Source organism: Chelmon rostratus, chromosome 19 (genome assembly GCF_017976325.1).
Source record: "Chelmon rostratus isolate fCheRos1 chromosome 19, fCheRos1.pri, whole genome shotgun sequence".
Taxonomy (NCBI): domain Eukaryota; kingdom Metazoa; phylum Chordata; class Actinopteri; order Chaetodontiformes; family Chaetodontidae; genus Chelmon; species Chelmon rostratus.
The window spans coordinates 10,454,471-10,481,931 of NC_055676.1; the positions used below are offsets into that span (position 1 = coordinate 10,454,471).

Genomic DNA, 27,461 nt, shown 5'->3' on the forward strand with positions numbered 1-27,461 from the left:
CTAATACAATAAAAGAATAGAAGCTGTCCTTGACCAGTCCACAAAAATCACAACTTTAGTGAATCCACATCAGTTTTAAATTTTTACATTTTTCACAGGTAATATTCTTTGATATATGACACTTCCTTAACATTGTTTGTAATACAGTGTTTTGTTTTGTTTTTTTTACAAACGTTACGTTACAAACGCCTACATAAAAATAGTAGGTCTATTTTTATGTAGGCGGTAAGAGCAGAGCGGAATTACTTCGATGAAGAAAATATCATTTTGTGTTTGTCTCTGGTAAGTCTGTCGTTGCATTATCTAGTTCTCCCAAAGTTATGAAAATTGTAGTGAAAATATAACAACGTGAATGTAATGTGGACTGTCTTGATGGCTTTGGCACCAATCACACGCACGCGCACGCACACAACGTCGTCGTGGAGAGAGAAAGAGAGAGAGTAGGATTTCCGGTATCTCCAACCAATGAGCTGATTCCACATGCGGACACCGAACACCGCATTCGACGCACGCGAGAGCTGCAGCGAACGAACGCGATTGGTGCCGATGAGGACGCTAGTTATTCCGCAACACACAGGCAGAACGGACGAAGGGAGCAGAGCTGCAACTTAGCCACATGTGTAAATCGTCTATTTGGACAGGTTTATTCTGGAATTCGCTGTTTTTAAAAAAGAAGAAGGTCTGAAAATATCTCATTTGGACTGCGACGTTGATATGAATTGTTCGTTCAAGGTCTCACAGGAAAGCTAGCGGAGCACAGCCGGCGAATTCAAGCGGAGCCAAAGGAGCCCAACAGTTAGCTAGCTGTAGCCTGTTAGCTCTCCGCTAGCACAGGAGCCGCTAACTCGTTCACTCTCGCCAGGCACCTGCACGCCGTGTTGTCCGGTGTCATAGCTAATTAACCGGTAACAGTCAACACCGCGAGGGTCCGCTCTAATATTTAGAGCATTTTTGTTTAAAGTGCCGGGTGACATCACAGGAGGAGAGAACCGTTACAGGTTGAGGTCGGGACCAACAGGGCGAAACAAGCGGTGTCCTCAAGTGGCCGTCCACCATGGACAACGCACACACAAAGACGGTTGAAGAAGTTTATAGCTTTTTTAACGTGAATGAAAGCACAGGTCTGAGTTTAGAGCAAGTGAAGAAACAACGGGAACGATATGGACCAAACGGTAAGGAACTGGTTAGCATTGGTTTGTTCAAAAACAAGTAGCCATACTCTCCCGGTGTCATGTATGGCCCATGGCTCCCGGTTAGTGACGGGCGACATGCCGAACATAAAGAGAGGTCGTTGACGTCACTATCTGCATGTTGAAATACTGTCAAGCATCACTTCTGTGACTCACTTTGTAAGCAATAACTATTAGATCGCCCCCTTTATACCATTTATCTGTGTAATTTTGCTACACTACTGCTCCAGCAATATGCTAATATTGTACATCAAGTAGACATTCAACTAACTGTTCGTCTGTCTCTTTTGTCTGCGGTTTGAATGGAATGACCTGCAGAACTGCCAGCTGAGGAGGGTGAGTGGAGCAATGTGTCTAAATACAAGAAGTCACCAGTGTATTTTTAGAATATGTCATTCCTAATTTTTAATGTAATGGAAGCACTGGCATTCTTTTTTTTAATGCAACTTTGTGTTCCAGGTAAATCCCTTTGGGAACTAGTGGTCGAACAGTTTGAAGATTTGCTTGTGAGGATCCTTTTACTCGCTGCCTGCATATCCTTTGTAAGTATAACATGTGTTTTGTTAGCTGTAGAGGTGATTTGTCCAGAGTTCATTCAACCAGTATGGACCAGATAGAGCTGTCTTAGTAAAATTCATTTAGTTGCTCTTACTTGACTTGCACACTTATGTACAGGGAAGTGCTATATCTCCTTTACTGTGTTATCAAGATTAGTAGTAGTAAAAGTCTCAGGTTGTGTCACTCATAAGGGGACGCATTCAACACCCAGCTCAGGATAAATTTGAGCTAAGGTTGAGTGTTTCAGTGTTAGAGCAGTGAGTTCTTATATACGAGAGCCTGTTTCATTTCCTCCAAGACTGAATATGGGGACGCCAAAGTAGTAAAACAAGGCATTCTGCCAGTTGAACATTGCCTCTGTTCATCTCCATCTTTCTTCTCACCCTTTTCAGTGATCAGTTCAGTGGGTTTTTTATTTTATCTGTATAGTTCTGTCATCATACAAAGTGTATATAGCCATTTTCTGATTGATTCAGCGCAGATCACAACTTAGCAAGAATGTTGCTCTAGCGGCTTAGAAAGCCACCCAGAATCTGTCTGGTAAGACAAACCAGATGACCCTTTTTTCATGATTCTGTCTTAAGGTATTTGTCAGTGCATACGTGCTTTTCCACTTGAATTAAATCATAAGTCATTGCAGCCATTTTGAGCCTGTTGTTGCAGAGAGATTATGTTAACACATCGATAATCAAGAAGTCCAAAAGCAGTGACACATTGTTAATGTGGGAACAGATAGTTATGTCACTTCATGATTACGTGGCAAGTTGTTGGAATGAGCAGTGTGCTTTTTGTTTGGCTGTTAAAGAGTGAAAGTGATGGACACCTGAGAAGTCCACATGTCCCTCTCTGATGATTGAATTTCCTGGCGTTAACAACCCATCACACTGTTGCAATGACTTGAACTCTCAGCATTACTTTGCTGTCCAGTGCTCATGTTTTTATCATGAATACAATGTGACAGTTCCTTAAATGCAGACTAAACTTGTGGATGCTTGTGTTTTTGTCACCAGTGAGTGGCAATCCCAGTGTAGTTTATGTGACAGTGTTAGGTTAGCTATCGTGAGGGCCTGAGTCTATGAGGATTGGCTGTTGGCCAACTGGCTGAGAATATCATCCGTCACCAAGGCACGGCGATGACAGCCAGCTATGGCTACAAAGCTTATAAATCACTGACTGTAGTGCGCAGCTTGTTCTCAATCACACAAGCACATGCAGAGACTTTTAAACTTTTTTTTTAGCATGAAAACACTGAAAAGACAATGTTACACACAAACAGTTCTTCGACTTCATGTTGAGTCGCTGAGGAGCTGAAAGGTACAGCATTGTTTGATAGACACTTAGAATTGAATTAGACATTTAATTGGCCATACTTAAATAGGTTGGAATAAAAAATACAGAGGGGTTGGTATTTCGTTTGACACTCTTCACTCCTGGCACAGATTCTAAAAGAGGAAAAAGTGGTTGCTACGTACTTCGTCTGTCTGACATAATTTTCTAACACACTTGGCCTAGTTTCTGCAATATTGGCAGAAGCTGTCTTACTATGTATTATGAATTATAAAACGATTGTTAGATACTTAAAAGTTTAAATCATTGTGCCAAATGTGTGAAAGTCAAAGCAGGGTGCTGGTACAACTTTTCCGACTAGGAGGTGCATGGAAAAGACTGGGAAGGAATCCTAAAACGAGCCTGATTAGAATCAGAATTGGTTTTATTGCCGCAAGTAGGTTTTCACATACAAGGAATTTTCTTTGTATTTTGGTACATAACATTAAACATAGTTAAAAAAAAAGGAAAAAAAATCCTGCAAAACCAGTCCTGCAAAAGTCAAGAATCCCAAATATAAAATAGATATGTGTGCTAAAAAATCTGAAAGATATCTACAGAACATGAAAAATATATCTGTTAATTGGTAATCTGATAATTTTCTCTGTCTAGCAAATTAATAGCAAGGCCTCATAGCAACAATATATTTGAAAATACTGCACACTGGAAACAGAGCCACACTGGTGTTGTTATCCAGCATGCAGGAGCATCAGTTTCTCGAGTTTCTTTGGGGATGCAGTTAATGTTATTTCGTCAGGGATTCAGTGGTCTCTTACTTTGGTATCAATTGTTATTTGTAGTGTATTTAATTATTGCTAATGTCTTTTTCTCTCTCTTTTGTTTTTTAATTGTAGGTGCTGGCCTGGTTTGAAGAGGGAGAAGAAACCGTTACAGCCTTTGTGGAGCCTTTTGTTATTCTACTTATTCTCATAGCAAATGCTATTGTAGGAGTCTGGCAGGTAAACACAATACCTTTACAAATCTACCTTAGTATGGGCTATTAAAAACTTGTCTTCTTGAGCCATATGTTTATATACTGTTATGAATACCGGTGAATAGTTGGCCTGAGTGGAGACAATGGCTCCTTTTTGCCAGTTTAAAATGATAACCCTAACAGTGGATAGTTAGGTGAGCATTGCTTAGGAACTTTTTAACTTTTCACAGGAAGTTTTGTCCAAATCTGCGAAACAGGATTGAGATGGTGTCTGTCACTGTAAAGCTGAGGACATGAGGAGCGATGGAATTTTGCTACCTGACCCTGCCGTGCCAGTTGTTCTTCATTGCAAACTTATTATAAAAATAATATTACAGAAGGAAAAAGTACATCTCTGCAGAGTTTTTATCCACTTTGATAGTTGTCACCAGATGTATGTTGGAAGGGTACAAACTGAATAGGAATCTTGCTGAAGGAGGAACCTAATGCAATGTAACAAAATATGGAATAGAAACGTTTATTATTACATTTTTATCATGAAAGACAAATTAAAAATATATAACATTACCCATTCAGTCCAAGGATACAGCACACATCCTATCAGACCCTCAGGGTAAAAACACACCAATCTCACACATGTCTTCTTGTCTCAGTCTTCCTCCTCGTTCCCAGGGCTTTTCCATTGGCACTTTGGCCAGGCCGAGTCAAACTACGGCATGTTGATTTGCATTTCCATTACCAGTTTAAATGCACCGAGTTCTGCTGAGTGGTGACTGAGATAGACCATCTCTGGAGTCAGGTCACAGCACGCCTGACCATCTCCAGGCAGGTTGCAGTGACATCAGATGGGCATCAGGGATGGCTCAGCGACGTGTTTAAATAGCCTCCACTGCTGCTGCCAGACATAGCAGATACTTCATCTGTCTCAATTATTCTGTCTCTGTTTCTGTTTTCTAGGAATAAGTGGTAGATGCCAAGAAAAATCATAACAACAGCCTGAAAATTCATGATGATAGTTGTCTACTACTCTCAACCTTTGCACAGTGCAATAGTAAACACCGCTAAAGAGGGCTCTGCTTTTGAATTTCGACTCAAGTCAAGTGTGTCATCAGTGAAAGACACACCTTCAAGCGGGCAGCCCTGTTGCAATGGAGATATAAATCCCTGCCTCCTTGGGCTGAAGCGCTGAGTCAAACAGAATCAAGCCAAGCCAGCCTATGAGTATGGAAAAGGTCTATTGATGTACTGCGTTCTTGTCCTCATTCATTAGCCTACCCTTTCTCTTACCCTTTCACTGAGCAGGGCAACATTTAGTCGTCAAGAGTAAAGTGAGAAAAGTAAAGCAGTTCTTTTAAATTGGGCCTGTAAGGAGGTATTTTTATGCCTTTTTTTTATATGTGCCTTCCGAGTTGGCATTCCCCCAGGATTTACAGTGTCAGTTCCTTTGAGAGAAAGTATTGATTTGTCAACATACACCTTAATTATAGGCATGGAGCAAAGGCAGCAACAGTGGATGGAGGCACTCATCTGGACACATAGGAAAAACTAATTATCTTTTTTTCCAGTGGCACCCTTTCTGATCAAATTGAGAATGGCCCAGAAAACAGTATGTTACCCTGGAGTCAGTAATAATAGATGGGCTAATAGTGTTGGATTAATGCACCGAAAAAAACAGCTCAGGCAGATTTAATTGACATGAGATATCCCACATGGAGCATCCCAACAATAAGTCACTCAGTACCACATCTGTCAAGCTAATTAATCAAATCATTGAATGGCATCTCTCAAGTAGCCATGTGTCATTTGCCTGATACCTGCCTTTTATTACCTGGTATTAGGTAATACCTACCTTTAGATGTTTTCTGTTGTTCCATGTATCCCTGTTTTTCCTCTGTTGCTGTGTTAGAAGTTTATGTAAGAATAACAGACAGTTGAAACCTACGTCGCTAAGATTTTTCTCCAGATTCTTGTTTCACACACACATTGAAAAAGACCTTGTGTGTCCCATACAGATTTATAGATATCTGGGGAACCCCTGAAACATGATCTGTGGTTGATATGTACAGAAAAAATAATTTCTCCCCTTGAGGTAAGCGTTAAAGGTTAGTGGTTGTAGGTCTTGCTTAAGGCGATTTTCCTTGCCATAGATCAGAAGTGTTACTGCTTGAGCAAGTGTCTCCTGAGATAAATGTTTAATAAATCATTTGAAGAACAATCCCCATTATTGTAAATCACAGTATACTTAATCAGAGAAGACACTTAGGAAGGTTGGGTGGGTCTCTGCTGGATTGTATTGTAAATGAATGGCTCATTGAAGGCTCTGTTGAGGCTTGTATAAATGGGGAGTTGTTAAATGGCTGGTTGTTGGCCTTTGTTTATGCAAAGACAGCCTCTATGAATGATTTAGAAGTGGAGAAGGTTGAAACTGCTGCTTTTTCTGTTCTTATTCATATGTCCCTACCTGGTTTGAAATTACGATAGTTTTCCTCTGAATTCAAAGCAGCCTGTGTTTTGTATGCCCTTCGTAGCTTCCTTTGACATTGTAAACCCTCACCTTTACTGGCAGCCATTTTAATGGCTTGGTGTCCGTGTTGCTATCCCTTATAAAAGACCTGAATGTCTTGGGGTTGTGTGCCCTGTCTTGCCATGTCTCTTTGAGAGCTGCCTGCCTGCCAGCCAGGTTGGGGCTGCCACTAAAACTGTCCAATCTGAGAGCAATCAGTCAGACAAGGTAAAGTCAGCACTAACAAAAAAGTGCAAGTGAAGAATGATTAGGAAGGAACTGAGCAGGCAAGAAGGGAACATTTGGGGGAACTGAAGTATGGATGTCTTTGTAGTTGTATTGGTACTTTAACATATTTTTGGTTTAGAAAAGTCCAACCATTAGGCTAACTCTAAGACTTATTGATTCATATCTGAAAAGAAAACCATGTGACCCAGGCAAAAGCTTTGTCTCCACTTTGTTCCAGCCAAATCCCAGTCTTTATATAATTCTTTGTTTTTGGCTTCACTTATGTAAAGGTCAGAGTCTCATCTGTCCATTTCGAATAACAGTGCTCTAACTGGATTTCTACTGTTCAGGAGCGAAATGCAGAAAACGCCATTGAAGCTCTTAAGGAGTACGAGCCAGAGATGGGGAAGGTGTACCGCCAGGATAGGAAGAGTGTCCAGAGGATCAAGGCCAGGGACATTGTTCCTGGGGACATCGTTGAAGTGGCAGGTAAGATGCAATAAAGCTTTGTTTATGCTCAGTGTAGTGTAGCAGAGAGGATGTGTGAGTTTGAAGGTAGACTGGCTGAACATTTGCTGAGTGACCACGAGGACAGTCAAATGGCCTTAAAGTCATGGACAAACTGGGAAAGGAAGAGACATTTTGTAGGAGGGTGTGGAAGAACATGAGAGATTGCTTTGTCAAATCTGAAAAAAGGAAAGAGTGGAAACAAGGTGGTCCTGTTTGTTTGTGCACCCCCCGGGTTGAGAAGACTGCAGCAACATGCTGAGCACAAAAGCTCTAGGCATGCATTGAGACAGGATGCATTCTACTCTGAACACTCTTGCTTGCTTGTAAGTCATCATGACAGAAGAAAGGTAGGTCAACAACAAGACTCAGGCATATTCAAAAGATACTCAGTATAATTAAAATTCTGGATTATTATGGATTATAACCTAGAATCTTTTTCTTTTTGCCATTTTTCTTTGACCTTTCCATATGTAGTGTAGTTCATAGGAGTTAAGACATTCATAAGTTGCACACAAGAGATAATCTGCATGTGGGTCAAAGTGGTTAGAGCGACATACCAACTGTGTCTGGTTAAACAAAACAGATCTCACTCTTTAGCAAAAAGGTCTATCTCTGTAGGGATCCTGTCCATAATGTTGTCAGATACTCAGAATAACAATCTGAGCCTGTCATTGGCAAAAAACGTATTGGACATACATTGACCATGTGCAAATGCCCAGAGGGATTACATTGTAGCCTATTTTGTTGTCTCTGTTACTCAACTGGACACAAAATCATGGGAAAATAGAGTCCATAATAAGCTAATATGTGACCAGAAAATCTGTGACATGTCACTGTCACTGATTGCTGAAACCAGCAAAATAATTCAACAGCACGTATAGGATGTTATTTTATTATTTTGTGATGTGTTGGTATGTAGATCTTTTAAAAGACGTTTTTATGTCAAAATAATATACAATCAGCATGTCTCTCGTTGTATGGTTTGCCCTCTTATGGACATAATGCACAAAAATAGCTATTCAAATGGTTTGACCCTATGTGGTTTTTTAGAAGGAATAATCGAATATCATTTTTTGCCAGTTTTGATAGCAGTAGTATTGGTATCTTGTTAAGCTAATTTTGAATGGGCCCCCTGACTAGTGTTTAAGTTTCTGGTTATTTGTATTAAAACTGTAGCTGCAAATATTGCTCTCTATTCAAGCCTGATTACATTTTCAAATGATTAAACAACGTTTTCTGTTTGTTTCTGTTCAGTCAACGATGTGTAGCATATCTGCTTAGTACTGGTGATTTATATGTAATAAGTAATGAATTGATAGCTGTAAATCAACACACAGATGCTGTTGTTGACTGTAAGATGTACAGATAACATTGGTCATCTGTTCTGTAAACATCAGTGTTATGATGTCTCCTTTACAGTTTTACACACAACCACACACACACACAGCTGATCCCTCATCCTGTTCAGCCCCCCTGACAATTTCAAAATAATGGTAGTACCAAGTAAGTAAAGCAGTTACGCAACATAAGAGCAGAGGTCCAATCTGTTCCTCAACATCTTCTTTTCTTGGCTAACCTCAACTTGGATAGGGCCACATATGTTTATGCCTTTTGCGTCACTGCTCCACATTTCTCTTGTTTTCTCTCTCTCAGTGGGCCTATTTTGTATCTTATCTTTGTTCTTGTGTTTCTTTTGTCTTCTTTCATTTTTTTTCTCTGGTTCTGTTAATTATGTAGTTTCCCATGAAATATTTTTCCTTGTCCTAAAGCAAAGGTTAGTGAAGTATTGTCACAGATACATTTTCTTGACTGTCCGCTTATAATCTTGTCAGAAGCTAAAAGAAAGGGTTGCTCATTGAGGTTCCCGTGATTCACAGAGTCAATGCTCTGTAACAAATTTGTACTTGAAAGGATTAACTATTTCAGTCTTACTGGCTAAAATTATTGAGTATATTCTCATACTACTTATTGTGACTAGCCTTTAACTGCTGCTGCCGCTGCACAGCTAGGGAAATTTTCTGGAACATCATATGAAATTACATCTTACTTGCCTCTTACAAATGACAGTGAATGACAGATACAAGCTACCATAAAACAAGAGATACAAGTGTATGACCAGTGTCTGCTTATTGATCACTGAAAGTGAAGGTTGGACTCCCTTTATGCTTGTTCTACTCCACAAGTTACAAAACACCAATGTCTGTATATAGTATTTACAATATTGGAGCTAGCACTCAAGTATAGTTGAGTGTCACAAACTACTGTATAGTAATGATAGAGCAAAATGAAATGGCCTATAAAAACAACCTCATTTAATGGAGGAAGCCTGCCTAACATGACAAAGCTTTACTGGAGCATGGTGTAACATTGCAGCATCATTGGTGTGCTGACTCATATGTCATCTGACCTCAGACTCAGCTAGCACAAGTACTTTCATCTTAAGTAAAAACAGATGTAAAGCACTTAACGGTTGACTTATGCTTGGCAAAATAAGCTAAAAATAAAACTAACATGTCCTATGGGACAGCTATATTTTTGGCAGTCTACATCTGCTCAAGATAAGGTGTTTTATTTTATTTTTTTTTTGCATTCAACATATTTTGGTTTCTTAATTATTTCATTTAAATACATTCTCAAGAATTCCTTGTAAATATTAGCTTATTCTGAATTTGATGCCAGCAACACATGTCAAACAAGTTGAGACAGGAGCAACAAAAGACTGGAAAAGTTGTAATGCTCAACAAGCAGGTTCATTGGTAACAGTTGATAGTATTGTGGTGGGGCATAATAATAACTAATGTAGCACAAAGTGCTTTACAATCAAAGATAAAGAAAATAAAGAACCCACCCACCCCAACCACACCCACACACAACACTAACCCTAAGTACTGAGGAACCGCCATCTTGAATTAAAAAGAAATAAAACAGATTTTAACATGTTTAAGTTGCACAGTATGGATATCTCACTGAGTGAAATGAGCTAGAAAAGCTGCCATAGTTGCGTTATTTAGCCAAAGAGCTATATGTGTATGTTTGTATCAATAGCGAAAGTGGCACCAACTACTCAACCATCCAACTGCAGCATGAGGGTTGATGATGTATAATGCCAGGCTGCAAAGTGTCTTGTCAGACCAGGCATATGTTTTTTTTAATCCCTCAAGTACTTTTAGACCTAGAGCTGTTGTAATTTTCCCACAAAAGCTCAGATGCTCCATCAGAGCAATTGTTGTTAAGTGGGTAGAAGATCTGTGTGCTGAGTATGTGAATTTTTGTGATTGTGTCTTGCTTTGTGTTTATAATGTGCTTATTTCAGCACCCTCCATCAGTGTATGTTATCCTTTGTTACTTTAAGTGTGCCTTCCATCAACATTTTGTTCATATTTTCATAATTCAATACAAAACTATCCGAGTATTTAATGTTAGAAAGGGTTGCTTTACATAACTAACCATGCAGGAGCATAATAAGTTAAGTTGTAGGACAGTAAGGTATCCTGGTTAGAGTGAACCTCTTTGTGCACTAAAGGTGCTCGCAAAAGCTAAAAATTGGGTTGGGATTTTCCCATCGTTTCCACATTGCCTCAATTTACAAAGAGGGCTCTTAGCTTGATTACCTGATTATCTTCAGTTATGCCTGCAGTTTCTTGCTTGTGTTGCTGACATCTTGACTCACTGTCCCCCATTTGAGCCAATCATGCCCTGTTTGGACTCCTAAGTATTGCAAGGTTTCATTAAAAACCCCAAGTGAGTCTATTGGCTTTATTTAGTGCCAGCACTCTACTAAGGCAACAGTGACAATCCTTTGCTTCTTTGGACTCTTTTGTTTTTCCTTGCAATTCTTTATTGGACAGGAGGTTTTTACTTGCCAAAGTGACGGCATTGACCCTAATAGGCACAATGTCCTGTGCATACAATGGAATACAATGTTCTTTCTGTATCACTTTCTTTCTCTCCCCTGATTCCTTCTTGCTAGCTGTATGTAACGCAGATGTGTATTATATATGAGATTGATCATCCTTGTGCTTCCTGGTTTGTGGTTTAATCTTACGCACAGTCTGAGGGTAGTATTCACCTTTAACATTTTCCTGCCCTGGGAGGGAGCAGACAGCAAGACAGGTTTAGAAATGTTACAGATTCAGTGTGATAAATAATTTGTGCTCCAGATGACCACATGGCCAGATTTCCTCTCACGTTTAAGAGTGTAGGGTAGCCTGTCTATTGTCATCATCAGAGCTATTGTTTCTGTTGGTCCACTGCTGACTGCCTCTTCCACTTGTCCACACTCTAGGCTCTTTAACTTTGCTGCTCACAAGTTCATGGTATTACCCCATTATAGAAACACGCAGTAATTATATGAAATACAGTGTTATGCATGTTTGTGTATGTTAAGGTTTGGTCATGTGATTTTTTTTCTATTCATGAGAGGAGTGGAAGAGTCCCTTGAGGACTGGAGGACCTCATGAGGTTCCCTGGAGGCTCCAAGCCTACGTGCTTGCATATCAAGGAGCCCCAGTCACTGGGAGAAAACATATACAAGCCCCTCAAGCCCCCCCCCCAATGACCCATGCTGTGTAATCTGTACAGTTTTTGTCCCAGGTTGACTGCCAAACAAATAGTTTACGTGAAGGGACTCATATTTTACAAGTCTTCCCATATTGGTTGTTGATGATAGGCAGCTTCAACAAAAACGCATTTAATGTCTGTAAAATGAGATCTGCATCCTCTCTGGTTACTGAGCATCAACTGTTGCAATCACCACTAGTGTTATAATGTGTGTCTGTTTACACAGTCACATTGTAGGGACTTGCCTTACTTGTGGGGACAAAATGCAAGTCCCCATGATATACAGGGTGATGACATGGGTTAAGGTAAGGGTTAGGGTTAGGCACGTAGACAGCACAACATCATTGAGTACGGAGGAGGTGGGCCACCGTGCCTGGGCGTTAGTAGGGGATCGCTGCTACACTACAACTCAAATTCAGAAGACTTTTTTATGTTGGTGTGGTTGTTGACTGCAACATTTTGTAATATTTATCAGAACAGTCAAGGCTTAGACTGTCAGTCCCATGGGATAAAGGTGTCAACCATGGTTCGTATGAAGGAGTAAAGGAGGGGATACAAACCCAGAATAGGGTATGAAAACAACTTGGGGCTGATGGATGTGTTATCACTCAAGTGTATGTAGACTGACATTTGTCCCTTACTCTAGGGAGCAGATAAAATCCTTTGTTCACATGGGAGAAAGAAAGGTCCCCAGCTGTCTACTCTTTCCCAGAATAATAAGAACTAAAAAAGGAGCATGTGATGTGAGATGAAAGGAAAGATAATTTCACTCTTCAGTTGAAACAACTGCAAATTTAGGGTAACAGCAGCAAATTCCTGTAGAAAAATCAAAATTACTATTTATTGTGTGCCAGATGACTTGTAATAACATTAATAAACAATGCAGGCAATTTTAGAGACATTGAGAATTACAACTCATGCATATCTGATTATTATTGGCTATTGCAAGATTTGAGAAATAGGTTTGTCATCATAGTACTCAATAACACACATTTGTGAAAATGAAGATTACCAACATACCTGTTTGTTATTGATGAGGGTTTAATTTGTAGGGCCTTAATAATGAATGGATCTTATAATGTGTCTTGTTGCCAACTATCCTCATTGACTACGTTTACATGCACACTAATATTCCACTGTTATTCCAAATATGACAATATTCCAGATTTTTATGCAAATGCAATATTCCGGTTGTTTTTTTTTTTCCAAATTAGGCCTAATTCCAAATGAGTGCTTTCCAATTGCAACATATTATTGGGTTTTAGGAGCATTCTCTGGATACCTGTATAGCACTTTCAGAATATGTGTCTCATTTTGGGTTTTAACTGCAGTTTGGGACAAACGGCCTCATGCCTGTTTACAGTCAGCTTCGTGCATTTTCATCAAACCAACTAGCCAGCAGTTTGCAAGGCTGGTGTAAAGATACATACACAAATGAAAAGCCCACATTTCTTTTCAGAAGGAGAAACACACCTGCTTTTAAACATTATGAAAGAATTGGATATCAAAAGATTTTTGGATCTGCATGAATATAACAAGGTGGTTGAACAAATGAAAGAGGGAGGTTGTGCATATGTACTCATATAAATGAGAATATTAGTGAAATATTCATTTTCATTAGCCACGTGAAGAACTTAGCAGGAATATTGTCTTTTTTGCAATAAAGGCAAAAAATTTGTGCATGTTAATGTAGTCATTGCCTCTGAAAGTGGGCTAATCTACCTGCTGTGTCCTTATGCCCAGTGTCATGTGGCATAAAGTAAAGAGCAGGGTGTTTGTCTATTACTTCAAAGATGAAGATTTTCTCATTAGTGACTTTTTGTGGGAACCTTCCCATAGGGCTTTGAGTCTTGAATATTTCCAGTTACTGCAGTTCCTCATCTCCCTTGTGTCCTCTCTCATGCTATGCTTGTTCATCTCCTTCACGATCCCCTGTCTGTTAAGAGGGATCTAATTTAAAGGCAGGTGATGATGAAGTGGTTTTGACGGCCTCTAGTCAAGTTGCGGACCAAATTTGGTAGTGCGTCTGGTGCAGTCCAGGAGCATTATTACCCACCATGGACTCAGCATTACCACATGTTACAGTGCATTAACAGTAATAACATTGATTTGGGGGTTATTGGTATAGTGTAAGCAAGATGCGAAACATTGCAGTGATGCATTTTATTGGTTACTGAGTTCTTGAATAGAATTTCCTCACTTCAGTCTCGATCCATGGCTTAAATCTCAAACCATTCCCACTCAAAGAATGGTGGGAATTCGTGAACAGTCTCTACATGCAAGGACACTCTGTTTCTCACTGTTTTTGTTTCAACTCCTATGACGAAGAACGGTTTCTTCTTGCTTGAAACACAAGTTTTTATCATTCCCCCTCCCCCAAATCCAGCAGCACGTTTGCAACTGATCAAAATAGTTTTCCCATTTTTGGACGTGTGTTTTGCAGGACTCATCTAATCCTCCTTCCCATTCTCTCCTCTCCTCCATCCCCCCTCTCTTCCTCTCTGAAGGGCGCTGCAGAGGCCCAAGGGTTGGTTTACATGTCTGTCACCACTCTGCACTGTCCACAGAGGGATCTCTTAAGAGCCTCTGGGCCAATCCTTTATATTGCTTTTACCTTCACCCTTTCAAGCTTTGTGATTTCTTACTGTAAGCTCGAAGTAATATTTCACTTTGATGCAACAGTGGCATTTTGCTTTAGAATTTCATTAAAATGTCAGTGATCAATTTAGGCTGGTTATGGGGACCCTTAGTTGGCCCACAGTCTTTCTCTAATAGTACAGGGAACCTAATAGTTAACGCACTGTAATTTACTTTTCAGACTCCTGAAAAAAAATGTTTCTCATGTGTTTTGTTCATCATGGACCTGACCTTTTAAGAGATAATGTATTGCATGTTTGTATTTCCAGGTCCATCCAATAGAAGTACATTGTATCAGTAAGCTAAAAGAAAACTCAAATGTGAGTCTGAATGCAGAACAAAGTCAATCAAACCATAAAGCTGAAAGGTTAATTTTCAGCACCTTTTATCTTCCCTGATCAGACCCAAACGACATGTGAAATAATACAAAGGAGTCAAACTGTTGGATTTTTGCCCTTTAAGCAAAGCTTATGAATATCAGTGGCTTTAATGGTACTTATCTGCTTTCGGCAGAGGAAACACTTGTTTGGAATTTGGTGTATATATTTACATTTTACATTAGTTTTACTGGGGATTGCTAAAGCCATGTGTTAGTGGAAAGAATGAGCAGTAATCTATTTGCGTCCTGTGGAGTAGATGAGTGGAACATAAATAATTTTTGAATGCATGACTTTCCCCTCAGCCTCTCTCCAACTAATAACTTGAGTTTGATTATTTTAATACTCCCAAGGAGCATGAGTTGGGATAACATGGCAGCTGATTTTATTTCCACGGCTTTAGTGTCTGTGGGTGGTCACTGTTCTTTGTTTATTTATTTTATTTAAAACATTTTCTCTCTTTCTTTTGATAAAATGCTCTAATTTTAGACGTGTCTTACAAGGAGGAGATTTACAAGGCTGGATACATTATTTCATCAAATCTGAAAATCTTTTATCACTTATATTGTACAAAGTATCCGTCCACCTGTCGTCATTGCTATTTACAGATGCCTTTAATTTGTGAAGAGGTAACTAAGTGTCTCCTGTGCTTTGTTTTTTCTGTCCACAGTTGGCGATAAAGTGCCTGCAGACATTCGGCTGTCTTCTATCAAGTCAACCACTCTGAGGGTAGACCAATCAATTCTTACAGGTAAAACCATTTCTAAATTGATTAACCACTTTCTGTCTGTGTCAGCTTCTACAGATTCATGTTTGTGTCCCTGTGTCCTCACCCGTTGTACTTGATTATACTTCTTCTCATACGGTACCTCACCTCTTTTGATAAACCCAGACACAGAACAAGAATAAGCAATTTCCTCCTCCTTTTTACACACATGCCCTCATTACACCCTGTTGTCATGGCTGCTCAGTCAATACCAAAACAAAAAGAAGTGAGTGAGTGGATGGATAATTGGACAGCGATGTAGATGGAAAAGTTTGGAATGGGAGTATATTGAAGGATGTATAATGCACGAGAGACGAGGTTTATGTGAATTAAGTCCTTAAGTCTCTTGTCTTGCTCTGCTGCCTTAATTGGTAGCAAATTCCATGGGATATTTTAGTGTTTCAGCTATTTTTTTCCTCTCTTCCCTTCCCCATTCATGGCCATACTGCTTGTCAAATGCTCCCTGCCTTACACAGAACAGTGGAGACCTTGCACAGTTGATTACACGCACAGACACACACTGTGCAAGCACACATCAGATATGGAGTTTGAAAGGCAGTAGCAGTGCAGTATTTGGTAATTGTCAGGCCTGCTCAGTCAGCTGCAAATCCTTTTCCACGCATCTGCCCAAAGTGTCAACCAAGCATTGCAACTAAAACTTTACTCTCCCCTGTAGAAACTCTCTCACTGCTTCCCTTTCATATCTTTTGTTTCCTCTTCCTTGCAGGAGAGTCTGTGTCTGTGATCAAACACACTGATCCGGTGCCTGACCCACGTGCTGTCAACCAGGACAAGAAGAACATGCTCTTTTCTGTGAGTGACTCACAAGACCTTTTTTTCAGTATTTTTACCTTTTCCCTTTTGACTACACCTATGAAGGCAACAATGATTCGCTGTCACCCCCCTCCTTATCTTAATTGTATTTTATCTCGCCATTCCTCATCACATCCATTGATCTATTTGAGAAATACCGCCCTTCTGGAAAATATTGAATTATCTTTCTGTGTCTTCACTTTGTCTGTCTCGCACATGCAAGAAAACATGTAGTAAAAGTGCAAGTCTGAACAGCTAAAGTGTCTATTCACTGTTTTGTTGACACTGTGTCTTTGTGGCCTGTCTCTCAATAGTCGTTGAACTAGTTTTTACCCCTATGCCTAGAAACATAGTGTGTCGTATGTTTTGTTTTCTAATGTCTGAATTTCACTACTCCTCCATCACAGGGCACCAACATTGCAGCAGGTAAGGCTGTCGGTGTGGTGGTGGCCACAGGTGGCAACACAGAGATTGGTAAAATCCGAGATGAGATGGCATCAACAGAGCAGGAGCGCACACCACTGCAGCAGAAACTGGATGAGTTTGGGCAGCAACTGTCCAAGGTAATTTGTTAAATTCCATTATTATCTCACATCATTGTATTTTTTGCCTTTTTGTATATTGAAATGTTTCATTCCTCTGCTATATCTGTGTGTTATGATTAACTGATTGCTGTTAATCTGATCTTTAGATTTAAATTTTGTTTAATTCAAGGTTATTTCACTGATCTGCATTGCTGTGTGGATCATCAATATTGGACATTTCAATGATCCTGTCCATGGAGGCTCTTGGATTCGAGGCGCTGTCTACTACTTTAAGATTGCTGTGGCTCTGGCCGTTGCTGCTATCCCTGAGGGTAAGCTGGAGAGCTTCACACGTGTAGCTATGTCCTTGACATGCACGTTTCTTTAAGAGGATCCAACGATGTGGGATTATACAGACTGCTGGAATAGTTGGTTCGAAAATCCTACTTTCGGGATCTTTTCTAATGCTTCATGATACAGTGACAAAGGGTGGTATTGTCATCACTTGAGTAGATGAATATGAATAGCTGTCACCATTTCTTTCTGTTAACGGCTATCTCCTCTCCTGTGTGTCTAATCCATCCTCTTTTCCTCCGTGGTTTTGTTGCTATTTCTCTCCAGGTCTCCCTGCTGTCATCACTACTTGCCTGGCCCTAGGAACACGCCGCATGGCCAAGAAGAATGCCATTGTCCGCAGTTTGCCCTCTGTGGAGACCCTTGGCTGTACATCTGTCATCTGCTCTGACAAGACTGGCACGCTGACCACCAATCAGATGTCTGTGTGCAGGGTAAGACAAGAGTGAACAGTGACAGAGAGAAGTAAACTGAAACCTTTACTATCAGCATAAGATTGGTAGTGGATTGTTTTGTGAATAAGATAAGATAAAAAAAAGATATTTATTCCCAGCCGGGGAAATTTGGACATTACAGCAGCATGTGTAGTGGGAAGAAAAATAGCAGCAGAGGTAGAGAACATTCGAAAAAAAAACAACAAAATAAAAAGTAGACTATATACAGTATATGTACATATTATACAAAAAATGTATGACTATATAACAGAAAAATTAAATATGACTATATAACAGAAATTTGACTATATAACAGAAAAATAAAAAATGTAGAAAAAAATATATAAAAAATGTGTAAAAAGTGTGTATTGCCCCAGTAGCTGTGGGGAAAAAAAGAACAGTGTAAGATGCCTTCAGATTAAAAATAACAATAAAGATGTGTTACTACTACTGCACAGAAGAATAAAATATACAAAACATTAAATGTATGTATCGATGTCAGCTTGGCTAACATCCTCCTCTTACCTACATCCTCAGTGGTGTTCAGAGGGCAGTCCAGGACAGAGCCAGCTCTCCTTACCAGTTTATTAAGGCTTATTCTATGTCATGCATTTATTCATAAATGTGATACATACACACACCACAATCAATATTGAGAGCTGAGTTGTGCTTTTGATTGAAATTATTTTTGAAGGGACCAAACTAGGCTGCTAATTTTGGATGTTATAGTCTGTGGACTGTGTAACTCCTCAGAATGCATTAGAATAAGATGTTGAACATAAATTCACAGCCTCAACAACTTTAAGGTCCAGTGTGTAGAATTTAGTGGCATGTAGTGGTGAGGTTGCAGACCCCTCACCACCCTCTCTTACAGTGGCAGTGAATGGCACTCTCTGGAGCCAGTGTTTAGCTCGTCCGTTCTGGACTACTGGCAGGTTTTTTGTTTGTTTGTACTTGAGAATGAAGGAGGAAAAACCCTGTATTAACAAATACCTGTGTAGGTACAGGTTAAGGCTCAGCCTATAGCCTGTGTTTTTGTTTTTGTTTTTTTTCATTTGTTGATATATTATCAGTAGTCCGCACATGGTGCTTTATTTTGAAAGTTGACTGGATTCTTTATACCTTTCCTGTATCTGACTTCTGCCTGGCTTGATCTGCTCTGTGCAGCATGAACTAGGCACGTAGTATCCTTGGAGCAGAGCGGAGAACAGTTTCTTAAACATTTCTGAAACACACTGTGGTGCTTCTGGTGAATTCACGAGCATTTTCTACAATGATCGTGATTAGCTCTGGCAGCTGCATCACGGCTGGAGTGCAAGGCAGCCGTGCCTGGTGGAATTCAGTCTTGAATGGTGTATGGACTGCTTTAGATCACTCTGCAAAAACGCTGTCATAATGAGTCCATGCTTAGCAAGCTAAAACCACTGCCAGCAAAATATAACAAATGAGCACCCAGTAACAGGGTATGCTCAATGTGTCTCACTAAGCTTTGTTGATTGAAAGTTAATTGCAGATGGGGTGAGTGAAATTAGTGTTGTTTTTGTTCCTTACAATGGGATTGCTTTGGGGAATGTAAGTGGCATGGCACACCATAATATTTAAGCAGAAGAGGCAGTGGGCTCTTTGGAGCTTAAGTGACCAGTGATTAAACTGAGTGAGTCATCTCTTTAAAGCTTTGTCTCTTAACCTTCTCTGGGCCCTGACCAAAGTTTTAGGTACCAAAAATTGTCACGAACCTAACAATTAGTATTCAAGTTGTTGTGTGAATCTGTGTTTGGCATACACATGGTGTTGGCACCACAAGTTACTGATCACAGTGTATGGCTGTCTGTATCCTCCTCAGGGCAATGGCACTGTTAGCGGTGATGAGGTCTGTAGTGCATAGGGACCTGGTCATTTTACACTGGAGGAAGAATGGGAGAGAAGTCCAAAAATAAATAGAATTTAAAAATCGTTGCCATACATGGAAAGAGCAAGAGCTGGCTACTTTTCTGACATCTGAGAACTTTTCACGAGTAAACTTTTTACTGAGCAATAAAGCAACCCTGACAGCCTTTTGCTGATGGTTGGGATTTATTGAGCAATGAGCACTGCTAACTTTGAATGGCTAATGACAGATAACGAAGGATTTAGTTGTACTTCTGAATCTTATTTAATCTTTGCCTGTGTACATGTTGTGTGTATATTTTCCCATCCCTTTATGAGCATGAATAACTTCAGGCTATATGAGCTGTTATCTACTCTACAGTTTATTGTCTATTTTGGTCTGCAGTATGTGTTTGATTTCCTCTTTAGTGTTGCTCTCCAGCTCGTTTCTTCCTATTCCCATTAATTTTTTTGTGCATCAAATTTCTCCCTCCTGCTCCATTGCTCCATCTTTCTCAGTGCTTTTCCTTAGCCCTTTATCTTGTTGGTCTTCTGTTTCTCTCCTCCTTTTTTCCCCTCCTCATTCCACTCTCCTCCCCCTTCTTGTTCAGGCAGCATGCTGATCAGTATGCAGTAGTTAGTCACTTGCAGCAGAATCAGCAGTAGAGTTGCATAACTGACCTTGTGTTGACAGATTCTCTCTCCTGTCTATGTCTTCTTGCCTTGCTCATCCTGCACAATTTCAAAGTCAAAATTCTGTTTAGTGATATTGGAGGGCCTCATTTTGGTAACCACAGGATGCTATTCCTGACTGTTTGATAGAGAAGCTTGTGATGATACATCAGCAGCACCCAAACCACCCCTGTCCGAATAGAGCAGTGCTAAAATTTGTTGCCTCAGTGACTGTTTCTTTTCAATTCCTGACTTGCTCTTGTGTTTTGGGTCAGACCACCACTGACATCACTGCTTTTTGTAGTCTTGTAGTCTTTTGTAGCCTGAGGGGAGTGCAGCCATATTGCCAGTTCATCATTTTATTCAGATATTTCTATTTTCGTCTCTCGTATATTTGTGTCCAGCCCCTCTCAATTTTGTGCAAATGCATTACTTTTTATGTAAGACCGTGTTGTGTATGAGTGAATGCGTACCTTTGATGGTCACAGTTCTAGTGTCCTCAGCTGAGCATTCTCAAGAAGCCAGACACAGCCAGTGTCCTTACTCAAAGGTTTGGATACTCAAGATCAGACTTTTTCCGCCTTAGCGTAATTCACTTTTATACAGTGTATTCATGGACGGTGACTGCACACAGAGGAATTCTCTGTCTGCCTCGCTGTAAGATGACATTTATGGACCCTCCCCACCGGAGTGCCCAGTGTCTGCTTTGGCTCAGCATTTCATTATTATACTCTGTTGTTCTCTGTTCAAGCAGACTCAAGGTGTCTTTCCTGTGGATGGTAGTCTGCTGCCACCTGGTGGATGTAGTGTCCACCCTCTCTGTTGGCCATTTAGACCTAAACGTATAATCGAATGGATGTAGCACTTAAAATGTGGTTGAAAGTCAGAAGCCACGCAGTCAACAGGTGTTTTGTGTGAGTATTTTGTACTAATGGTTTGCTGCAACAATGTTTGTATTTCTAGATGTTCATCATTGATCGGGCAGAGGGTGATCACTGTTCATTAAAGGAATTCACTGTGACTGGCTCCACATATGCCCCGGATGGAGAAGTGTGAGTATCCAGTCTGCTTTCAGATGAAAATAATGTATCCATAATAAAATAAATCCACTTCATATCACTTGGAAGCGATCCTTCTAAGCAAAGGTGACATTTTTTTTGATGTACTGTGCTTGTATTATTGATTTACACCATGTGGTTCTCAACAAAACCCTTTCCCACCTTGTTTTTCATGAACTCTGCATGATTGACTGACTCTGTGCATCCTGTCTACATCTGTGTTTTATTTAGGTTCCATGATGGAAAACCAGTCAAATGTTCCCAGTATGATGCCTTGGTGGAGCTGGCCTCTATCTGTGCTCTCTGTAATGATTCCTCATTGGATTATAATGAGGTGAGTAGTGAATGTTTTTTGCATGTCAAACTTAAGACCAAATGTGGCCTGGTTGATAATGCCTTACATGCTGGTTGTGACATTTTCTGTTGAAGACTGACCATAAGCATTTTCAATTTTCTATGTGTGTGTCCAGACCAAAGGTGTGTATGAGAAGGTGGGTGAAGCCACAGAGACTGCTCTCACATGCCTGGTGGAGAAGATGAACGTTTTTGACACAGATGTTAAAGGCCTGTCCAAGATTGAGCGAGCCAACGCCTGTAATTCTGTATGTAAACTTCATATCTTCAAAGTCCTTACAGTAGCAGTTGTGTTTTAGCATTTTTCTATACTTTATTGAATTAGGATGAAACAAACTTAAATGCAGAAAGATGAATTGTTCAAGGCAATTGCTTTTATGTTTTAACATATCTTCAGGTGATCAAGCAGCTGATGAAGAAGGAGTTTACCTTGGAATTTTCCAGAGACAGGAAGTCCATGTCTGTGTACTGCACTCCTAATAAGGCCCGATCCTCTGTTGGCAAGATGTTTGTAAAGGTAAGAAATAGACAGATTAAGAAGCATCGTAGGGTTTGAATTGATCGAGCATGTGACATACAAAAACATGACATGACTAGTTTTACCAGATATTGTTGATCTTTTTTTTTTTTTATTAAGTTGATAGTGCTATAATGATTATGTTATAGCAAGTCTTTATCGTGAAAGGATAATGTACGTTTTGAATATTTCTTTCTTGCAAATGTTGCAAAATGAAACATTTTGCAGACTGAAAATGTTTCTCTAAGATACTGTTCTGTGTTTTGCTTTGCATCCTCATCATCCTCCTGTCTGTGCCTACTCACAGGGTGCCCCGGAGGGAGTGATTGACAGGTGCACACACATCCGTGTAGGCAGCAGCAAGGTGCCCTTGACCCCTGGCATCAAGGAGAAGCTCATGTCTGTAATCAGGGAGTATGGAACTGGCAGGGACACCCTGCGCTGTCTGGCTCTGGCCACGCGAGACAGCCTCATGAGCAAAGATGACCTGGTGCTGGAGGACTCCACCCGCTTTATTGAGTACGAGGTGAGAGCCAGGACAGATAAACATGGTCTCACTTTTTGTGTCCGGGTTCCTCTAAAGGTGTGACATTGTTGGCTGTCAGTGTCTGACAGTAATAAGTGACTGTAAGAAAAATAATCTGAATGTTGCATGTATTTTTCTTCCATCATTCAGACTGATCTGACATTTGTTGGCTGTGTGGGCATGCTGGATCCTCCCAGGGCGGAGGTGGCAGCCTCTATCAGACTATGCCGTCTTGCAGGCATCCGAGTAATTATGATCACTGGAGACAACAAGGGTACGTAGAGAAAAACACATCAGCTTGAAGAGAAAATTTCACTTTCAAATTAGTATAACTCCTTTTTTTTTCCACAGAGAACACTCAACTACTACACACACACAAGGAAAAGGGTCAAATATAGTACTACAATATACTTGCATCGCAGGAAGCCTTTAGAAGTAAATGTGCTTTCATTTGTATCGCAGGGACAGCGGTGGCCATCTGCAGACGTATTGGTATTTTTGGAGAGGACGATGATGTTTCCAGCATGGCGTTCACTGGCCGAGAGTTTGACGATCTGTCACCTGCTGCACAGAGAGACGCTGTGGTCAAGGCCCGCTGCTTTGCCCGTGTTGAGCCTTCACATAAATCCAAGATTGTTGAGTATCTACAGTCCTATGATGAGATCACAGCTATGGTAAGAAAAAAAACTGATAAAAAATTACAGGCCTCCAGTTTATTCTATTTTAAAAAGCCACACAAAATATTCTCCATAACAAAATAAAGTTTTCTTGAAATAATTTGACGTCCTTAACAACTCCCTGCTCTGGTTTTCACTCTCCTTCAGACTGGTGATGGAGTAAACGACGCTCCTGCTCTAAAGAAGGCTGAAATTGGTATCGCCATGGGCTCCGGCACAGCCGTGGCCAAGACGGCCTCTGAGATGGTGCTGGCCGATGACAACTTTTCCACCATTGTAGCCGCAGTCGAGGAAGGCAGAGCCATTTATAACAACATGAAGCAGTTCATCAGATACCTCATCTCTTCAAATGTGGGCGAAGTTGTCTGGTAAGGATGACTGGTTTATGCAAAGACTCTCTCCATTCCCTGTACAACTCAGTCCCCCTGAAATCCACACACATCGAACTGTAACATCACACACACAATCATAATCGTGCTTCTTTTGTGCGTAGCATCTTCCTGACTGCAGCTCTGGGGTTCCCCGAAGCCCTTATCCCTGTCCAGCTGCTCTGGGTCAACCTGGTGACTGATGGTTTGCCCGCCACTGCTTTAGGCTTCAACCCACCAGATTTGGACATCATGAGCAAGCCGCCACGCAACGCCCGCGAGCCCCTTATCTCTGGATGGCTCTTCTTCAGATATTTAGCCATTGGATGTAAGTGGTTGCTGCATATGACGCTCTGAACTCAACAGCAAAGAAATATGAATCGGTATTTAATGAGAAATGTTTGCCGATATTATTTTTATTTATTGTTGTTATTATTGTTGTAAGTGCTGGAAAAAAAACAAAAACCATGGGAAGCATCAACCATCAGCAGGTGTTTTATGTCCTGGCAGTACCACATGATTACAGTTGGTTTGCTCAAGTCTGCCACATTAGCACAATATGAGAGCAGATTTAATGGCACGAGAAAACACTCACATGTAATCGCAGTTCGCCATCGTCTTGGATTTAAATTACCAGCCATGCGTGTCACTGTATGACTGACGTCTTTTTGGTTTGCATCACCAGGTTACGTGGGCGCTGCCACTGTTGGTGCTGCTGCCTGGTGGTTTGTTGCTGCTGAGGATGGTCCAAGGATCACCTTCTACCAGCTGGTATGAAGTACAACCAAACAACTTCTATCAGGCTAATTCAGCACTTCAACACACAAATGTGATACAATCTGCCGTCGGCTTTAATCTGTGGGGGCTTTTTTTCGACCAATTGTTATAGAGCCACTTCCTGCAGTGTGGTCCAGAGAATCCAGACTTCCAGGATATGGACTGTAAGGTGTTTGAGTCCCCTTACCCTATGACCATGGCCCTGTCTGTGCTGGTCACCATTGAGATGTGCAACGCCCTGAACAGGTTAGTTTGAGCAAGGCGTCTTCCCAGCTGTTACTACCAGTAGATAAGCAGGCCAGACCTGTTGGACATGATTGCTTTTCAGTCATTTTTTAAGCTCCAGATCTTTAGATTTTTCCACAGGTATTTATTGCAGGACTAACTGTTGTTTTACTCGCAGTTTTCAATGTCTGTACATCTATATCCTGGTCTTTATCTCAGCTTTCATACACACAAACTCTGTGCTGTGTATGGGGTGATAAACATACATTGCTGTATTTCTAAGCACTGGCTGTGAGGTCAATGAGTGACTTTTTAACAAACTTGTCCATTTGTCTTTGTTGCTCAGTGTGTCAGAGAACCAGTCCCTGCTGAGGATGCCTCCCTGGGAGAATGTGTGGCTGCTAGGAGCCATCTGCCTCTCCATGTCCCTTCACTTCCTCATCCTCTATGTGGAGCCTCTTCCAGTAAGATTTCTTTTCGCTTGACGCATAGAATGTGACGCTGTGAACCGAAGGAGCACGCAGAACAAAAGTAGTGTAGTTGTGATACGAGACAGATGTATTGTGCCGTCATTAAATGGTGATCCGGCCGGCTGCAATGTGTGGACTGAGCTGCAGTCTGACCTCGGTGTTGTGTGCTTCTTTTCAGATCATCTTCCAGATCACCCCCCTGAACCTGACACAATGGCTGATGGTGCTCAAGATCTCCCTGCCTGTCATTCTACTGGACGAGTTCCTCAAGTTTGCCGCCAGGAACTACCTGGAGCCCGGTAAAGACCTGGAGAAGCCTGCCAGCTCCAAAGGCTGCTGCCTGCCTGCATGCATGGAGGGCATCTCCTGGCCCTTCGTGGCCATTTCCCTCCCCTTGGTCCTCTGGATCTACAGCTCCGACACTAACATGGCCGACATGTTCTGGTCCTGACTGACTTGAGCACAACCTCGACTTTTCCATTTCCCCTCCCCCCACCCCCACCACCATCACTTCCCTCTCTCCTCTCCCTCTTCCCTCTCTGCCTTCCTACATGTGCATAGCTAGCGTGTGTGCGTGTTTGTAGAGTTAGTGTGTGTACTTGTGCGTGCCTACCATGTGTGTATGAGAAGGACCAACTATAATACATGAAACGTAACAAATAATATACGATGATAACATTGAGAAGTCACCTGGTTTGAGTTGGGATAGGATTCCAGAATGAGTGTTAGAAGACCATCACTCCTGTAGCTGTGGACTTTGATGCTGGTTTGAAAGAAAATGTACTGTTTCCATTTTTTTTTTTCTTAATGTCATTATTGCCTTTAAGGCTTATATTTTTAATGATTTTGGGAACATCATTTGTCTTATGTCACTACAGCAAATTGTTTTGTTTAGCCTCCCTCTTCAAGAACAGAATATTAAGATATCAGAAATCCGTTGATTTGTACAGAGATTGAATTTTATGCAACTTTTCTTTTTCCTGTTTTTTTTTTTTTTCTTTTTAAGGCTTTGTAAATTTTTGACCACCGTGGCTTAGACATACCGCCTTGATTTATTTCCTAACGTTTACCATTGTGTCTTCAGTATAAACTCAGAACTCTTTCAGAGAGGACGAGCTCCGTGCGGCGGACGAGGACAGGGGAAAGGTTTGGGAGTGAACGTTTGAATGCGCCGCTTTAACAAAAGAGGGGGAAAAAAATCCTGAAAAACAAAAGCCGCATGTCCTGTGACCAAGCATGAACTCTATGTGGTTTCTCATTTCTAACTTAATTATATGTGTCCCCCTCCATGTCAGAGTATAAAATAACTTCATGGATATTTTTTTTTGTTTTTTTTTGTTTTGTTTTTTAGTATCATGATTTGAAAATAAGCCAGTTTTTCTGCACTGGGCAGAGCACAGCTACCTCAATATGATAAAAAGATTTATTTTTCCTCATCTCTAGATGCTTTTCCTTAACGGTCTTGCTGAAGCGTAACATCTGAGGTGTGCCCCTATTTGCTTGTGCAGAAAACAGAACAAAATTTTCCTTCCCTCTAACATTTTTAAGGATATATTTTGTTTGTATTGATTTTTGACATTCATTAACTTTATTTGTGTTTTGCTTTGGAGACAGAACTGAGTGGGGATGATGTACGTTAATCACCATCTCCATGGAGTTTGATTCAAAGGACAGTAATATTAAAATCGTAAGAAAAAAAATACTAATACTGCACAGAAAGTACTCCAAATGAACTTGGATTGCAAATGCGAACCCAAAATGTTGTTTTTTACTTCAAAGAAAAAAATACACTCATAAACCCTTTGAATCAAAGTGTTTTCTGTCTTTATTTAATACGATTGAGGCCGATGGTTATCGACATAATTCATATCCAGTGTTTTTTGTATGTGCACATAATACTTGAATACAACTCATTTCAAACATATGAATGCTTCAGTTTCTTGGCACAACATGGTGATCAGGAGATATTCATGACACAGAAACAGATCTAGTGTATATTTGACTCTTACAGGCTTTAATATTTAGAGGTCTTAGTTTGTGCTGGGCTTACCGTACTTTATAGTAGTGTATATATACATGTTGGATCCAAGCCCATACAGTCAACTGCACTTAGACCACTTTCGTATTATTTTGTATGGAAATTTCCACATGTGGAAAACAAAAAAAAACAACCCTCCCCTGACCAAAGCATGTTTTTTGGGTAGAAGCCTGGGTTTGCTCGCACCGTGTGTTTGTGT

At 40.6% G+C, this 27,461-nt stretch overlaps 1 protein-coding gene across 1 annotated transcript; it reads left to right on the forward strand.

Moving 5' to 3' along the window:
* The first annotated feature begins 553 nt into the window (after positions 1–553).
* Positions 554–27,148, forward strand: atp2a2b (ATPase sarcoplasmic/endoplasmic reticulum Ca2+ transporting 2b). The gene is made up of 23 exons (XM_041959536.1): positions 554–1,172; positions 1,509–1,526; positions 1,650–1,732; positions 3,929–4,033; positions 7,090–7,228; positions 15,494–15,574; positions 16,317–16,402; positions 16,810–16,965; positions 17,117–17,258; positions 17,548–17,714; positions 21,216–21,304; positions 21,542–21,644; positions 21,781–21,912; positions 22,062–22,181; positions 22,489–22,707; positions 22,858–22,981; positions 23,170–23,381; positions 23,532–23,752; positions 23,878–24,080; positions 24,438–24,523; positions 24,642–24,775; positions 25,101–25,218; positions 25,403–27,148. Exons 1-23 carry the CDS (start codon positions 1,055–1,057, stop codon positions 25,673–25,675), a joined length of 3,129 nt encoding a protein of 1,042 aa, XP_041815470.1. The 5' UTR covers positions 554–1,054; the 3' UTR covers positions 25,676–27,148.
* The last annotated feature ends 313 nt before the right edge of the window (positions 27,149–27,461 follow it).

Bases quoted from the DNA above. Each gene is read 5' to 3' on its own strand.
- atp2a2b (XM_041959536.1), top strand. From the start codon at position 1,055: ATGGACAACGCACACACAAAGACGGTTGAAGAAGTTTATAGCTTTTTT. The intron at 21,305-21,541 runs GTGAGTATCCAG...TGTTTTATTTAG, and splicing joins TATGCCCCGGATGGAGAAGT to GTTCCATGATGGAAAACCAG. The intron at 22,708-22,857 runs GTGAGAGCCAGG...TCCATCATTCAG, and splicing joins CCCGCTTTATTGAGTACGAG to ACTGATCTGACATTTGTTGG.